General features: G+C 41.7%; 1 protein-coding gene across 1 annotated transcript; it reads right to left on the bottom strand.

Annotated features, from left to right (window-relative positions):
* Window positions 1-6,652: 6,652 nt before the first annotated feature.
* LOC113077389 (protein-tyrosine kinase 2-beta-like) lies at window positions 6,653-10,717 on the bottom strand. The gene is made up of 7 exons (XM_026249800.1): window positions 10,605-10,717; window positions 8,206-8,438; window positions 7,505-7,683; window positions 7,317-7,404; window positions 7,154-7,233; window positions 6,832-6,894; window positions 6,653-6,752 (listed from the first exon to the last, which is right to left on the bottom strand). Exons 2-7 carry the CDS (start codon window positions 8,395-8,397, stop codon window positions 6,653-6,655), a joined length of 702 nt encoding a protein of 233 aa, XP_026105585.1. The 5' UTR covers window positions 8,398-8,438; window positions 10,605-10,717.
* Window positions 10,718-18,087: the final 7,370 nt, after the last annotated feature.

The following is an 18,087-nucleotide window of genomic DNA, read 5'->3' on the forward strand; positions in this document are numbered from 1 at the left end:
TGGTCTTGTAAGGCGAGTCAAGTTGCAGTTAGGGGAGCGAAAACAAAATCAATGCTCCAAGCCCACAGTCATTGAAAGGCCCATCCAAAAGGTGGTGGTACTTATTGAAAATGAGTTATCAGCGACTGCTTTGTGATATCATTGCATCAGACCATGTAATTCAGTTCTATAAAACCTAACATTTTAGACTTCACATGCATAAAAACTGTGAAGGCGGTCATATTGATGTGCAGAAATCATGTTCTGATTCATTCACAGTTTGTTCTGTTCTTTCATCATCTCATAATTGGTGGGAGTGTAAATGACCGCAAAAATATGTATGTGTGTGTCACTTTAAATGTGTTGTGTGTGCGCACGCACGCTCTCTACGTAACGTAAGCTGTAACGCAGGTAGAAGAAAGAGGTGCGGACGAGGAGCACATTGTGGTTCTCACATGGCGTTTACAAAAGTTTGATATATATATTGTAAAAGGTGGATGCACTTTACGTTTTGGTTCATCTAGTACCCTTTGGCAAGCGGAGCGAGGTATGTGTCTTTATTGTGTGTTTTGCATGTTGTATTTTAAAGTAATATAATTTCGTATGGCACGTGTTATTTGTTGCTCTTTTGGTTAATTTCTCATGTATGTAATAATTTATTTGCCTTTTGGGTATCTGTAAATGTGTATGTGTTTAAGTAATCTGTCATTTGTACATACGTTTTTTATTTATGAGTATATTGTTTCTTTATGTAGTTTCACGGTGCTACAACACAACGTTTCTCGAAGTCACGGTTAATGGCGCTCAAAGCGAGCGAAATAAAGAAGATTAAGCACCCGTCGAAACTCTCTGTCTCGTTTGTCGACGCCAAGGGGCTGCTACACTCGGTTCCCTGAGATACGGAACGAGTACTGCGTATGGGGAAAAGCTCCTTTTTTCCTCGATACTGAAGCCTTTTTTCAATAACGCAGTGCAACTGCACTGCCATTGGTTTAATCTGTAAACTTTTTTAAACCAATGACAGCGCTGCGTAGCTGCGCGAGCCTGTGGCGATGCAGCGCGCCAAAGCCCGCCAGAATGGGCGGGGCGAATGGCTATATAAGCAGGCAATCGCCAGAGGAAATCAGGTCATACGACTGAAGCGACGTCACTGAACCCGCAGCCTCGTGGCACGGCATATAACGCAGTACTCGTTCCGTATCTCAGGGAACCGAGGTTACGTTCGTAACCGAGTACGTTCCCTTTCGATACTTCACTCATACTGCGTATGGGGAACGAATTCAACCGCGCCGTGCCACGGTAGGGAACGACAAGACTTAACTTGAACACCCTGGGGTCCAGAGGATAAGTGAGAGGGCCGGAGCCATCGAACCCTTGACGCTACACTGCTGAGAGGGAGCTAGCTCCCTGGAGGTGGTATGATGACAGAGTCTGCTAGAGGCCTTCGTATCAAACCGAAAGAACCCGAGCATGCAAGGTCGGGATATCCAAGTTATAGAACCTGACAAAAGTGGACGGCGAGGACCAGCCGGCCGCCTCACAGATGTCCTTGATAGAGACACCACTAGACCAGGCCCATGAAGAGGCCATCCCTCTAGTAGAGTGGGCTCTAACTCCTATGGGGCACTCAAGGCCCATAGAGGAGTAACATAGAGCGATAGCTTCAACTATCCAACGCGAGAGGCGTTGCTTTGAGACCGAAGACCCTTTGGTGCGGTCACCAAAGCAGACAAAAAGCTGGTCAGATTGCCTGAACGGCTGAGACCGCTCAATGTAAATTCTCAAAGCCCTCACTGGGCAGAGTAAATCCAGCTCTCGCTCACCTGACAACGGAGGCAGAGCTGAGAGGGAAATTACCTGTGCTCTGAATGGCGTCGAGAGCACTTTAGGTACGTAGCCATGCCTGGGTTTTAAAATGACCTTAGAGTCATTGGGCCCAAACTCAAGGCATGCAGGGCTCACTGAGAGGGCCTGCAAATCGCCAACACGCTTGACCGATGCTAGAGCAAGTAGCAGAGCGGTTTTGAGCGTTAGGGGCCGAAGGTCAGCTGACCGCAGCGGTTCAAAGGGAGGTCCTTTGAGTGCTCCAAGGACCGTGTGAAGGTCCCAAGTGGGAACGGTAAGAGGGCGTGGGGGCTTCAACCGCCTAGCACCTCTCAGGAAACGCACAATGAGGCTGTGTCGACCCACTGATTGGCCAGCAATAGGAGCATGAAATGCTGCAATGGCTGCTACGTACACTTTGAGTGTGGAAGGGGTGAGACCCTTTTCTAGACGCTCCTGGAGAAATGACAGTATTGGAGATACATCACACTCAACAGGGTCTTTGTTTTGTGCTAAGCACCAGTCAACAAAGACTGACCATTTTTGGGCATAGAGGCGTCTTGTAGACGGGGCTCTTGCCTGAGCAATGGTGTGTAGTACGTCCCCGGGGAGGCTCAGAGGCTCCCATCGAGGGACCATACATGCAGAGCCCAGAGTTCTGGCTGTGGGTGCCAGATTGTCCTGTTCGCCTGAGAGAGGAGGTCCCGCCTCAGGGGGATCGGCCATGGGGCTTTCATGGAAAGCCTGAAAAGCTCCGAGGACCAAACTTGGGTCCTCCAGAGTGGGGCCACTAGGAGGACTCTGTGTCTGTCTTCCCTGACTCGTCTGATGACCTGAGGGATCAGAGCGATCGGGGGAAAAGCATAAAGAAGGAGGCTGGGCCAGTTGTGGGCCAGTGCATCTGTTTCCTTTGAAAAATAAGTTGGGCAATGAGAGTTGCTTTCTGAGGCAAAGAGGTCGACCTCTGCCTTCCCGAAAATCTCCCAGATTTTGAGAACTGTCTGGGGATGGAGCATCCACTCGTCCGAGGGGACATTGCTCCGTGAAAGCATGTCTGCTCCCAGGTTCGTCTTGCCAGGTATGTGTGTCGCCTTGAGCGATCGCAACCTGGGTAATGCCCATTCCAAGAGGCGCTTTGCCAGTGCGCAGAGGCGGCTGGACGAAAGGCCGCCTTGGTGATTTATGTAGGACACCACTGTCATGCTGTCCGACTGGACTAGGATGTGGCGCCCTTCCAAGATTGCCTGAAAGGATTGAAGGGCTCGTTCTACTGCCAGCATCTCGAGGCAGTTGATATGAAGATGGCTTTCTTCGTGCGACCACGAGCCGAAGGCTGGTCTGCCCTCGCACAGAGCACCCCAACCCAGGTTGGACGCATCTGTTGAGAGTACCGTCCTTCTGGAAACCGCCTGTAGGGGTACTCCACGACTGAACCAAACAGGGTTCATCCAAGGCTCCAGGGCTGCTAGACAGGCCTGGTTGACCCTGATGCGAAAGCGGCCGTGCCGCCAAGCATGAGGTGGGACCCGGAGTTTCAGCCAGTACTGCAAGGGCCGCATTCGTAGGAGGCCGAGCTGTAAAACTGGGGAGGCGGAAGCCATCAGCCCTAGCATCCTCTGAAAGAACTTCAGAGGGAAACAGGCTTTGTTCTTGACAGAGGCCGCGAGCTGCTGAAGTACAAGTGCGCGCTCTGGTGATATGACCGCCCTCATATTGACGGAGTCGAAAACTGCTCCCAGGAACGTAATACGTTGGCTGGGGAGCAGTGAGCTCTTGGCGAAATTGACCCTGAGTCCTAGGCACTGTAAGTGGCTCAGGAGCATGGATCTGTTGTGGTCTAGCTCGGTTCGTGACTGGGCTAGAATGAGCCAGTCGTCGAGATAGTTCAGAATGCGAATTCCCATCTGTCTCAGAGGGGAGAGCGCCTCGTTCATGCACTTCGTGAAAGTGCAGGGAGCTAGAGACAGCCCAAAGGGAAGGACTGTATATTGGTAAGCCACACCCTCGAACGCGAACCTCAAGAATCGTCTGTGATGGGGGGCTATCTGGATGTGAAAGTAAGCATCTTTCAGGTCCAGCGAGAAGAACCAGTCCTCGGGGCAAATCTGCGTGAGGATCTGCTTCAGTGTCAACATCTTGAACTTCCGTTTCATGAGGGAAAGGTTCAGGTGTCTGAGGTCTAAGATGGGTCTGAGACCGCCATCTTTCTTGGGGACAAGGAAATAACGGCTGTAGAACCCCGACCCGCTGTCTGAGGGAGGAACTATCTCTATGGCTCCCTTCCTTAACAGCGTCATCACTTCGGTGCGGAGGACCTGAGCATCGTCCGGCTCTACCGAGGTGGGGATCACTCCGCGAAAACGCGGGGGTCTTCGGGCGAACTGCAGTGAGTATCCGTGTTTTATTATCCCCAACACCCACTTGGACACTCCGGGGATGGCCTGCCAGGCCTCGGCCCGCGTGACAAGGGGCTGGATAGTGTCGGATGGCAGACCGCTGATCAGGGGCCTGAACACTGACGAGTGTGGAAGAGGAAAAGTGCTCTCTTTTTGAAAATGTGAAATATTTATTGTGTTCGCCATAACAACGGCGCTTTGCGTGGACGCAACAACAGTGGGCCCAGGTCGCACAGCAGACAGGCGAGAGAGCTTCTGGGGTGGTCCGGCCGCGGCGGGACTTTGCCCCTTCCTCTTTCTTCCCCAACGATCAGGAGGATTTAGAGGGCGTCGGGTCCAGCACAATCCTTTGCCGGGGGCCCTGACGTCTAGGCGGTTTAGCGCGCCTAGTGGGGCGAGCTGGGTGCTGCTCCTTAGGGGGTGCCGCCTGGGGGGTAGAAGGGGCAGGTTTGCTCTGGTGCTGAGTCGGCGCAGTCCTGGGGCGACTCGGGGCAGAGGTGGAGCGCTTGGGCAGGAAGTGTCGCATGGCTTGGGACGACTTCTGTGCTGCAGTGAAGTGTTCTGTAAACCCTTCTACCGCTGGTCCGAAGAGGCCGCATGGAGAGACTGGGGCATCGAGAAAGGCCACTTTGTCGCTCTCCTTAATCTCTGTTAGGTTGAGCCAGAGGTGGCGCTCCAGCACAACCAGGTTGGCCATGGATCATCCGATGGCCTGGGCCGTGGCTTTCGTGGCGCGCAGAGCCAAATCAGTGGCGCTGCGGAGGTCACGGAAAGCAGGTTCACTAGAGCTAGACTCATCCAGGGAACGGAGAAGCTTTGCCTGGAACACCTGCAATATGGCCATGGTGTGCAGAGATGAAGCGGCTTGGCCCGCAGAAGTGTAGGCCCTGCCAGCCATGGCAGAGGTCGTCCTGCAGGGCTTGGAAGGAAGGGCTCTCTTATTTTTCCACCCCACAGCCGCGGGGGGACAGAGGTGAGCAGCCACGGCCTCATCCAGGGGCGGCAATTGCTCATAGCCCTTCTCCTGAGAGCCATCTACTGAGCTGAGAGCTGCAGAGGAAGTGCGTAGGCGGGCCGAGTAGGGGGCGCGCCACGACTTTGTCAGCTCGTCATGAACCTCAGGGAAGAATGGGGCAGGTCGCTGGCGGGGGGCCTGGCGGCGTCCTGGCAGGTACCACTCGTCCAGCCTACTGCGTGTCGGCTCTTCAGGGGGGGCCCACTCCAAATGGAGTTCCTCAACGGCCTTGGAGAGGATGCGGAGAAGCTCGGCATCCATCCCAGCTCTGGCGTCGATGGGCTCCAGTGACGGCAGGTGGGCGGGGTCAGAATCGCCGGCCCAGTCCTCCGTTTCAGAAGCCGCGAGTGACATGGAGTCGTCAAGCGGCTCGTCCTCCGATCCGCCAAAAGAGACGAGGTCGCTCGCTTCAGCCGAGGGACGCTGCTCTGGGCGTGAGAAGAGGACAGGGGACGGCTCTCTCATTGGAGAGGGTGAGGCACGCGGGCGCTGAGCCGGCGTGAGCTCACCCAAATCCGGGCGCTGGGCCCCTCTTCCCCGGTGTCTTTTCCTGGCCGGCTCGCGGGAGGAAAAAGACGGGAGGGCGCGAGGGGCGGGATTACTTTCATTAAAGAAAGCAATCCGCGAGCGCAGAGAGGCGAGACTCATGCTTTCACAAAAGCAGCATGAAGTCTCAGTGAGTGCAGCCTCAGCATGGGGTTTACCCAGGCAGAAAACACACTCACCATGGCCGTCGTCCTCATGCAGAGGGGCTCTGCATGTGCCACAGCTGTGGCGCGGCATGGCCGTCGCCGTTAAAACGGCGTTAGAAACGCTCTTTTAGAGCGGTGAAAACCGCTGGAAAAAGCTCTTTTAGGATCGCCGGATGGCGGCAGGAGATCGCTGAGAAGCGGCCGGAAGCGGGAAGCGGGCGGCCCGAGATCGGCGCTGAGAGCGGCTGTCTGCGAGTACGCCGGCGCTGCAGGCGGTCGGCGGTCTCAGCTGGTCCGCTGCGGTGCCTCTTCGACGGCGAGAGCTCGTTCCAGGCGAAGGCGTTCAGCAGAGATACAACGAAGTGAAGTCGTCGCTGAAGGAGTAAGATCTGATTTCCTCTGGCGATTGCCTGCTTATATAGCCATTCGCCCCGCCCATTCTGGCGGGCTTTGGCGCGCTGCATCGCCACAGGCTCGCGCAGCTACGCAGCGCTGTCATTGGTTTAAAAAAGTTTACAGATTAAACCAATGGCAGTGCAGTTGCACTGCGTTATTGAAAAAAGGCTTCAGTATCGAGGAAAAAAGGAGCTTTTCCCCATACGCAGTATGAGTGAAGTATCGAAAGGGAACTTCATTTCTTTTTTGACTGTACATTTCTGTTTTGAAAGAAAGACATGAACATTTTGGATCACATGGCGTTGAGTAAATTATCGGCACATTTCTCATTCTGGAAGTGCACTTCTCCTTTAATACAATAATGGCACCACAGAAAAGTGGAAAACAACTCTAACCTTCATACTGTCAATAAGTCCCTTAGGAAAGAACAGGTCCAGACCAACATCTTTTCTAAAGAAGAAAGCACCATATTAGCAAACACTAAACCTTTTTAAAATTACTTAAGTACAAATGAAAAATATGAACTTACTCTAGCAGGTCAAAGTTGGACTTTTTCTCTAGACCTTTGGCATTCATGTCTTTATAAAACCTCCTGAAAGACAGACAAACCATATACAGTATGTATGTGATGCAGTGCTCTGAAATTACCTCACAATTCAATAATATTTTGTACACAGTAAAAAAACAGTGACGTGAATTATTTAATGATCAAACATTGCTCATTTTAGTCCTGTGAAAACTCTGTTTATAGCATTGGAAATATGTACTCAGTTGCTGGTCATGAAGTCCTGCAGTTACACTGGATAATCAGACAATATCAATAAAAGCAAAAGGACTATGCTTTTTGTTACCTAATCTCCAAACAGCCCAGCTGAAGTGCCATGCCGTCGCTAACTTTGCTAGCATGATGCTGCATGTAGTCACAACGCACCTGCCGGAAGAGTAACAGTATTTACATGAACTGACTTACAAAACATACCACTTACAACCAGGAAGAAAAATCTGTTTGCTTACCTGTTGATAGAAATACAAAAGGAACGTCCTGTCCTCTTTTAACCTCTTCATGAAATCAGTGGGAATGTAGCGAATCCTAAGATCATATCTGAAAATAAACACACACACACACACATTTATTAAAAGGTCAAATAATGGCCATCAAACTGGTGATACGAGTAAAGAGTGGCCACTTCATTCTCCCTCACTTCCATTCGGCCTCGGCGTGATGGCTCTCGTAGCGTTGCTCAACCTCTCCTACAGTCAGGTCTGGATGAAGCCAGTGGAGCTCCTCAGATTTGAGGTGTTTGAGCCTCAGCCCAAAGCATCCTGGGTTTTGCACATTTGGGCCCAAACGCCCACTGATCAGAATAGACTGGATGATTGTCTGATGGATAAGCAAAACACGAGTGTTCAGACACGGTATTCCAACATCTGGCATAATATAACTAGAAATACCCTGACTATCAGTTTTTATAGTTATACAGTTTACCATTCAAATAATTGGGGGCAGTAAGATTTTTTACTTTTATTCAGCAAGGACGCATTTAAAATGACAGCAAAGGGCATTAATAATGTTACAAAAGATTCACTTAAATGATGTTCTTTTGAACTCAACACAAAAATATTAAGCGTCATTTCTGTGTTGATAATGTGCTGACACTGATAATAATTTTAAAAAGTTTAATGAGCACCAAATGCATATTAGAATGATTTCTGAAAGACTATGTGACATTGAAGACTGGAGTAATGACATCATAAGAATAAACCTCATTTTAAAATATATAAAAATTGACAAGAGTTCCTTTACATTTTAATAATATTTCACATTATGATATACATTTTTGAAAATATATGCAGCCTAGATGAACATAAGACACTTCTTTCAAAAACAGCAGTGTATGTATACCTTAATCTGCCATGAGCTGTCACATTTGACCAGTTTGAAGTTTTTGCTGAGATTGTTGCTGCTGCTGAAGCACACTTTGATGATTTTTACAGGAACGCCATCTCCAACAGGACCCAGGTCAGGGCTTTTGATGCCCCCATCCCAGTCCTGGGTGGGTACCTTCCAGGAAAGGGTGCTTGCATCACTCGCCATGTCTTCAAAGATATCCACACACCATTACACAGTCAGCTCATCTGGTAGTAAGGAAACACAAGAACAGGGTTTATAGTTAATTGAAACATGTGTGGCATGTGCTAAGGCATTTTCCATTAAAGTTAATCTTTAAAAACTCTAATAATTGTTAAATAGTAACATTTAACAAATCTCAACATGAATATCTAGTTTCATGCTATAAATTATAATGTTGTGATGCATAAATTAATTTTTTTGCTTTTAAAATGACTGCTTTTCGTTTTAGTGTCAGGTCTAAACATAAAAATAAGGTAACTCAGCCTGACATATACTATATCTATATAGGCTATATATAGAATATCAATAGATACAATACATTTAAAAACTCTAAACTCATATAATGTGCATAGCTATTAAGACAACCTAAAACTTTACCAGGTTTAAAAAGCCTTCACATACCATTTACCTACTTCAATGCATCCATTAGACCAAAGTTTACACTCTGTTTGCTCAAAGTGGCTGTGTTTCTGTGCTCAAATAATTATATCTCTCACACCCATGTGATTGTATTTACTGGAATGCAAAGCTGATACAGTATTGACTGGTTTGCAGTGTGGTGTCATATTGTTCAGATGCTGTCTGACATAAAATCTAAAGGCACAGCAAGACGCTATGAATGTATGCATGCACGTATGTGAGGGCATGTTTCTGTGAATGTATTCCCTTTTAGGGCCTGTCTTGCTGTGTTGTTTGCCTGAGGCAATGAATTCCTAGAAGTAAGGCTACATGCCTTTTTTTTAAACTTACGCAAGCATCTACCTATATCTGTGCACAGACAACTGAAACAGTCTTGTTCAATGTCTGCATATGACAAAACCTTGGTGTTAAATAATGTGAGATTAATTATAATCCCTTAATGTTACTATTTTAAATGTGTCACGAATGCCAGGAATACATTTTATTTGGTTTTGGTTTTAAGTCTTCTTGTAAGTGACTTATCATTTGATTACACAGGGCTAAAGTTACAGTGTCACACTTGTTTTTGAAGAGGCTTTTTTTTTTCAAGCTAACACCAGCTCCGAGCTACAGAGCACAAAGAGAATACAGGACCAGCTCAAGGGAAGAGTCCTACATATGAAAAAATATATATTTACCTGGAGGAAGAAAAAAAAGTAATTCAATGTTAGAATCTAAAGCAACAAAGATGCTACAGATTTTTATTAGTTTTATATGTCTTACATTTTTTATTAGACATTTATAAGTAATTAAACTGAATATAGTTCTATGCTTTTTTTGTTTAAAATGCCCTTACTGAGAGCAGGAAGCAAATAAATAAATAAAAACAGATAAACACATATCTGCTCTTGTGTTCTGTTATTCACATATTGTTTTATATGAGTTGATGTTCTTGTTGATTTTCCCTTGGGAATAAAGTACCCATGCACCTATATACTGCTTAGCTTTTAATGATATAATTGCATCCTCCTCACCCAAATCAGGCCAAATAAATTTTGCCTTGCAGTTATGGTTTATCCTTTATGAAACAAAAATATATTGCAGTATATTGGAAAAAATCATGTAATATATTAGGCATATATTCTTATATATATTTATTTTTTTCCCAATATATTGCAATATATTGAAAGCGGCAATCATTTGTATATATTTTTCAATATATTATATAATATATGTATCATCAATATATTATTAAATGTATTCAAATATATAAAATATTAGAAAATAAAAAGGGAAAATAATATATTTTAAGAAATATATTGGTACCCTAAATATATTTTCCTTTCGTAAGGGATCAAAGGGTGAAACTGACAACTTTTAACCCTTCTAAAGACGAAATAAACACTAAGTTAAGGCAGACCACACTATTAAATCCTGGATAGCAGGTTTCGTGGACAGTGTACTCACACGTTCAATGGAGACAGTGGAATGCGCGTGCACATAACTGTACCTGCGCAGACTTGCCCTCCCAAAAAACATATAGGCTAGCTTTACATGATGTATATAAAAACATGAAAGAGTTTTAATATACAATTGGCCTATTTTTTTTTATTATATTATATCCATGTATTACGACGATACATAGGCTACACTGCAGGTTTTATAATTTTAATTTATTAACAATTTGGTGTGACTGTTCTAGTAAAATAAAAGCCAGTGCGATGTTTCTCCCTCCGCCATCAACACTGTATTCATTTAAATTGCTCACTAACCTTGTGAAGTTGTCTTTTAGTTTTTTCCCGTTTCCTCAAAGTTCTCCAGTCAAAGTCCAGCTCTCAGACTCAGGTACAGAGAGACTCTGCTAAAGCCACGCCCTTCGGCTTGACGGCAGTTCCTGGTTTGACTCGAACGGTCACCAAAAACACGCTGTCATAGAGTAATTAATATACACATATTTGATTAGAAACTCCATCTAGTTTGCAAAAGTCTTAACATGTTGTAACAGATATTTCAAGGGAAATGCTCAAACCGTAGTAATAATAAAAATAAAGTCTACTTCATTTTCCTTAATTTTAAACATTTCCGATATATATATATATATATATATATATATATATATATATATATATATATATATATATATATATATATATATATATATATATATATATATATATATATATATTTGTCTACACTCACCTTCATTTATTCGTTGTTGTTTTTTTTAGACACGACTGACATCTAGTGGCCACCTATAGGAACAACTATTTTAGACTGTCCTTCAGTTGTAGGGTGATGCAAAAAGTCAGTAGGCTAATTGGATCTGTCATAAACAATAATTCGGCTACTGTTACTTTATGATGTTTACATTGTTACCTAATCAAATAATCATAATCAGTGATGTGCATTGCAATTTTAAGTGACACATTTGAGTAAGTGAGGGACAATGAGGTACAATTAATTTATTAGCTTTGATTGAAGTTAAATTAACAGTTTTTTCCTCAGATTCAGATGAATGATTGCTGCTGTTGTTCAGTGTTGTTATTGTTAAGTAAAACTAAAATTACCTTTGCTATTTGAAATACTTTGTTGAAAATATTATGTTGAAAAAAAAAATTCTAAAAATTAAAAATGTTGTCTTGGCAGGTTAGTGAAAAAAATAAATAAGATTAAGTACCAAGAATTCACCAAAGTTAATTAAACTTAAAATGAAAGTTAAAATTAAACAAAATGACATAACACATAAGCACATAATAAAATTAGCAAAAATGAAACAAAAATTAAAGCTAAAAAATTAAAGCTAATTCAAAATATTAATACATAGTTTATAATACTAAAACAGCACTGCCATGGTCCTGCTCTATATAAGCATTATTCTTAGATTAAAGACTGGGTTAAAGCACCGGAACTGTTATGGGTCACATGTTAGTTTACTAGTTTACTTTACTGTCTAAAGTCTGTGAAGAACACCACAAAAGTTCTGCAACAAATTTGAAATCGTAATTGAACCATAAACTGTCTACCTCTGTAGATGGCAGTATATTCACAACAACACTGGAAAAACAGCCCTTTATCCTCTGTGATAAAAAAAAAAAAAAAAAAAAAAAAAAAAAAAGCTAAATGTAATTCTTTGTGCACTTTCAAAAAAATGACAATATGGTTGATTTCCTGGACACAGACATTGCATGGACCTTAAACTTATTTCTGACAGCTTGACGCCTGGATGAACAAAGCATGTGTGAGGGACTCTAGTGCTGTGCGCAGATCGAAGTCACACTGATCAGTCATTAATAATCAGACTGTTTAATTTCCAGAAGAATCACAATGTAGACACTCACATCAAGAGCAGTCTCATATTGCAGAGGTTACTGCTTCAGTCTGGATTCTATATTCCACAAGAACATTATTTTTTTTTGTCCTACACATATAAAATTATAGGCTATCATCTGACAGTTTCATTCTTGGATCTTTGATTTGTGTCCGACTATATAATGAATATGAAATTACTAGAGCTGTTCCTGCATCAGAGGTTGTGCCTGTTCTGTTCTAAGGTAACTCAGCCAAGAAGAATTCCAACTGTTGGACTTTAATGGGACACGTTTAAATGCTCATTATATTGATGGTCACACCTTTTGCTCTTTTTGCTGTCATTCTGTCACCACATTGACAGAAAAGGGTCTAGAAGTCATTTAACTGTGCAAACACTCTCTTTCTCAAGGTGGCACATTGTAAAAAATTATGACATGGATTTACAGTATAAACCTTTAAAATATATTTTTAGTATTATAGTACTTCTACAGTTTACTACAGGCAGCTGCATAGTAACGTCATAGTGAACACACTTTTAGAAAAATAATCTAACAAGTAGGGACCAGAGTGTTAATGTTAAAGCATTCAGCATTGTTTTTTACAGGTGTTTTGAATTATGTGTTGCATTGTGTTGTGTTTTAAAGTTAAAGGAAATGTCCGTAAAATTAGCAGATGTCCAGCAGAAAATTACCAATACTATTGGCTTTTTCAATTAAATTTGTGTGTGCGTGTGTGTATTTTGTGCTGCAGGATTTTTGTTGCTGTTGTTTTTGCTTTTGGTATTATATTATATTATAAATTCTTAACCTGAATTGATTGCACTGTAAACTCCTAAATTAATTTTATCGTAAGATATTACTGTTAAATAATGTAAAATCTGGCAGTTTGTTTTTACAGCTTAATGTCCGTGATTATGATTGGTGTTATTTTAGTATTATTTAGATCATTTTATAGTTTTTACTATAGTATTTTGAGAGTTTTTATTGCTAGTATAGTAGTATTTTTAGTAAAATAGAATAGCAACTTCATTGTGTGTCATAATTATATTATTATTATTATTATTTTAAATGTTTATAAAGTTTTTATTAGTTTTATTTCAGTTTTATTTTATATCAAGTTAAGCTATATGAACTGAACTTAACTAGATAATAAAAAAAATTTGCAACTATAGGTGGATTTAAAAAGTTTAAACATTTTATTTAGAATAATAAAAACTTTTTTAATGGTTTTAGTTCAGTATAATAACCATTTTTGTGATCAAGAACATAAAATGTTGAACAAAGACATATTGACACTTTACACATGACTGTACATTAGATACTGTATGTGTAAAAGTAGTAAATGTACTAATGAGCTCTTCCTTAATGGTTTGTTTAATTTAGTCAAGTAGCTCTTCTCAGAGAATCATGTGGGAGGACATCAGACCTATGGTTCATGACACCCCAGTCACTGCTTTGCTGCTTATCAGAGTGCAGGCCAGCTATTACTGCTGCTTCCCACTGTACAATGAGGGCAAAGTGTGCTGTGCTGGGTCTTTTATGTCATAATTAAATTATTACAGTCACACTGAGCTTGTGAGCAAACCCACATATACTGTACACGTGCAAGTAAATGTCGAGCATCAAAGGAATAATGAGAGCTGTACAATCACATCTGCCATCTGTGTTGTTATGTATAAACCTCCCTAAAATATAGATGGTTAATATTCATAATTATGTATAATATTAATTAGATCATATTAGTTAAAATGTTTTTTAAGAGGTTATTATTATTATTCTTTTTTAAATTCTTTATGTGATGTACTGAAAACGAGGTCACGTCTATAGAATTTCCAGAAGAAAATCTGAGATGTATGTAAAACCCTATCTTTATCTTTATATGCAAAATAAAATAAAAAGAATTATATATATATATATATATATATATATATATATATATATATATATATATATATATATATATATACAGTCTATTTCGACTTCTATAAAGCTCCTTTCACAATAATATATATATATATAACATATATATCATATATATATATGTTTTTCAACAAGTATACATAATATATACTTACCCCAAACCTTGTGTAATAGTTGTGTATCACAGTTTGTTTTCATTATGCAGCACACAATTGATATTATTTGATATTAAAAATTAATGTTTTTTGAGCACCTAATCAGCATATTGGAATGATTTCTAAGGGATCATTTGACACTGAAGACTGAAGTAATGACTGTTGAAAATTTAGCTTTGACTTCACATGGATAAATTAGATTTTGAAATATATGAATCAAACAGGAAACAGTTATTTGTTGTACTATTTCATATTATTACTAATTTTACTGTTTTTTTTAACAAATAATTGCTTGGTCATGGGAAGAATTCTATTAACATATTTAAATATTAGTCCTGGGATTTTGTAGGTCAATGGATGAATGCATTTATTAACAAGTATGTGGCAACTCTTCCAGTATCTTCCAGTATGAGTGCTTCTGGGTTTCTGGAATTTCAGCACATGTTCACCATTACACCACCCACAAACAAAACAGAAAAACTCTGCTCAACAATTTCTTCTATTTGCCATAAGTGTGGAGGCAAAACCAGTCATGGTAAAAAGAGGTGTTGACAGGTAGCCATAATTAATGATGCCTATGGACACACAGTTCACACTTAAATAGGATAGTTTATAGCGCAGGTATCCAAGCTCACCCAACAACTCCAACATCTGAGAAGCCCTGCTGCGCCACCCCCACATCCAGTTCTACCAGTTTCCCCCGAGCCGCCTCATCAACACGAGCCCTGTTTACCCACACCAGAGGGATACTCAGGTGAGCCCGAGTATTGGAGAGCATTCCTTACCCGTTGCTCAATGTATTTCTCATTGCAGCCACAGACTTTTCGTCAAGAGCAAACCAAGGTGGTGTTTGTCCTCACCCTTCTGTCGAGCAAGCCGGCACTTTGGGGAACAGCGGTGTGGGGAAATTAGGATTCATGCCGCACCCTGTTCCAGGTACTCTCAGAGGAGATGAGGAGGGTTTTTGGATCATGCGGTGGCAGGTAGGGAGGCGGCCAGACTACTTGCCGATCACCGCCGGTGGGAGCACTTGGTTTCGGAGTACTCCATCCAGTGTCTGAGTACTCCATCCAGACGCTCGCTTGAGTCGTATGGGCCGATTTCAAGAGAGACATCAGTTTTGCAGCCCAGAGGAGTCTCACACGGACAGAGAGGACAAGGTCAGTCCCGTCTCCGATCGCCTGCCCGGTAAAAGATCAGGCCCGGTAGTAACTATAAGGCTATGATTTGGTGAGATCTCCACCGTGGGCAACCCACACGCACGACACAAAGGCACTACTGGACTCTGGGGCAGAAAGTAACTTTTTGGATTTTTGACTGGCACAACTCCACATCCCCATACTTCCCCTCACTCACAAGATACCCATTAATGCTTTAAATGGACAGCAACTTACATTTCTCATGTTACCGGACCCGTAACCCTCATTACTTCTGGCAACCACTCCGTAAGCCTTACCACTCCTCCACTCCTCCTCATGGACTTACCACTGGCACCCGTAGTTCTTGGTCACCCCTGGCTCACTCTGCACAATCCCAGTCTTGTCTTGTGTCTGCTTGTTCATCTGTGCCTGTTTCTGTGTTCCAGCAGAAGGCAGTGAATTGGTCTAACGTGCCCAAAGAGTAACAGGACCTGTTTGGCGAGATTAAATGTGCATGACAACATTATTAAGCAAAAATACATAGTACATTATTTTTTTCTCCAGTACCGAAAGCAGAACCGATACCGTCAGATCTTACTGATACTACGGTCTTTCATAATTTAGCCCCGGGGCCAGTTTAATACCGGGTTTCGGTACCCATCCCTACTTGAGACACACACAGACACATACACAGGGGACTGGAAACACACTGATGTGTATCAGCTTAGAATGCCCCTCCCTCCAAAACAAAAGGGCCCACGTGTGTGAATGTCTATAGGTGCAATTCACCAAAGTTTACCTTATATTGTGAGAGCATGTGACTTTTTTCACTGTTTCTTTTCTAACACATGTTAACTAACAATCTATTTCTGTGTTGTTGTTCATAAATGTTGACAGAATTGTATTATTAATTGAGATTATTCCAACAGGATGCTATAAACATTTAAAAAAAAATTATATTGTGTAATATTATACTTAATTAGTTGCACAGTTCTTTAACAAATTCCAAAAGAAATTACTTCACTGTTTAAGCAATAGAATGTTATCTTACTCGTTTTTTTTTTTTTTTTTTGAGAACATTGTAATTTAAATCAATAAACAGGGCTGCTTGTTAAAATTGACCCTTTGCAAAGAGCTTAATTGACAGACAATCTGACCAATCATAATGCCATCATAATTTGCCATTTTGTCTGATGACAAACAAAACAGACCGATTTGGTGGACTTAAACTTGAAAATTGTGCTTGTTGACATCTTTCTGTGGTTGGGTAAAATATGTTCTGATGTTTATTTTGTGCATTAAGTAAATACAAACAGACGACTGGTTCACATGTCACTTGAATTGAGGGACTACAGCGATGTCTCACGACACATCCAAGAGCCACAAAATGGTATTTATTTATTATTTGAATTTATTACAAAAAGACAAAATTTGAAAGTTAATACCTTGTTTCATACCAGAAGTATCCTTCTCTGTCTCATCTGTTGGTGTGTTATCAGTATTTGCTCTGTGATGAATTCATACATATTTTACGAGGTCTTCTTAAGAGGTGGCTAATTTGTATAAATTTGCATGACCTCACTTGTACGTTTTGTCTGGACCCCAGTGTTGGGTGGGTTTTAGGTGCAGGGTTGGGTGTAGGTCAGTCATACAAATTCATACAATTGTGCAACTCGTAAAATATATGATTTAGCAAAAAATGTATATATTTGGTTTACTAATTTGTACGAATTAGCACACCTCATAAAACACCTCACGGATTGCTGTGAGATCGGGTTGAGCTTTCACTATGGCTGAGTCTGAAAGCCTAGGCTGACTTGCTGCCATATGAGGCAATGACTTTGCAGGCAGCGTTTTTGCAAGAAGGCACCTCATGAAACTGATTTTGGACAACGTTCTGAGGCAGCATAACAGTTTAATGATCTACAACAAAAGAACATATTTTCGGTGATAACTAAACAAATATTAAATTACTATAATACTGATTTCTCACTAGAAATAACATCAAATGTGCAAAAAAAAAAAAAAAAAATCAGAAATGTAAATTTACTCACAAACTGACCGCCAAATGCAACTTTCAGATGCCATCTTTATTTTTGAGCTCAACAGTCACAGAATGGAACACACAGGATTGTGGGATATCAAAGGCAGGGAAGCATACATCTATAATAAGACAATCATTGAAAATTTCTTCTAACTCTCACTTTTGTTACTGAAACAAAGTGCCATTTTGCTTCCCTGTTGAAGTACTATCACAGTTTCACAGATTTTATACTTTGAATTTTTTTTTGTGACATTCAAATATCTGTGTATCATGTCTTTGTTTAAGGATGTCAAACCTCTGATATGACAGCTGTTCATTCATTTCTAAAGATGATGATGAATTTGAATCGCTTGATAATGAGGACAGCATGTCTGTTCATCTCTTTCATTCCTTGTTGCCTCGACATTCACCATAACAACACCATGGCAATTACGCAAGGTAATTACATCAAGCTTAGACAAGTTTCAGACATCAACTTTTTTTTTAGCCCCATTGTGCCACTTTCTTTCTTTTCTGTATTATTAAAAATAATTTTTTAAAAGGAAAAGAAGTCAAACTATTTGAGAGGGTTTAAAAGTAAATTCATGCAAAGTATTTTTTAATTGAGGCTTCACACATTTTAGTTAATGGGAAGGAGCACAACTCAGGTTGTGTATTTTTAACAACAGCAGGATGCATAAATGGCCATT

The sequence above is a fragment of the Carassius auratus genome, unplaced genomic scaffold (assembly GCF_003368295.1).
Source record: "Carassius auratus strain Wakin unplaced genomic scaffold, ASM336829v1 scaf_tig00022482, whole genome shotgun sequence".
NCBI classification, from domain to species: Eukaryota; Metazoa; Chordata; class Actinopteri; order Cypriniformes; family Cyprinidae; genus Carassius; species Carassius auratus.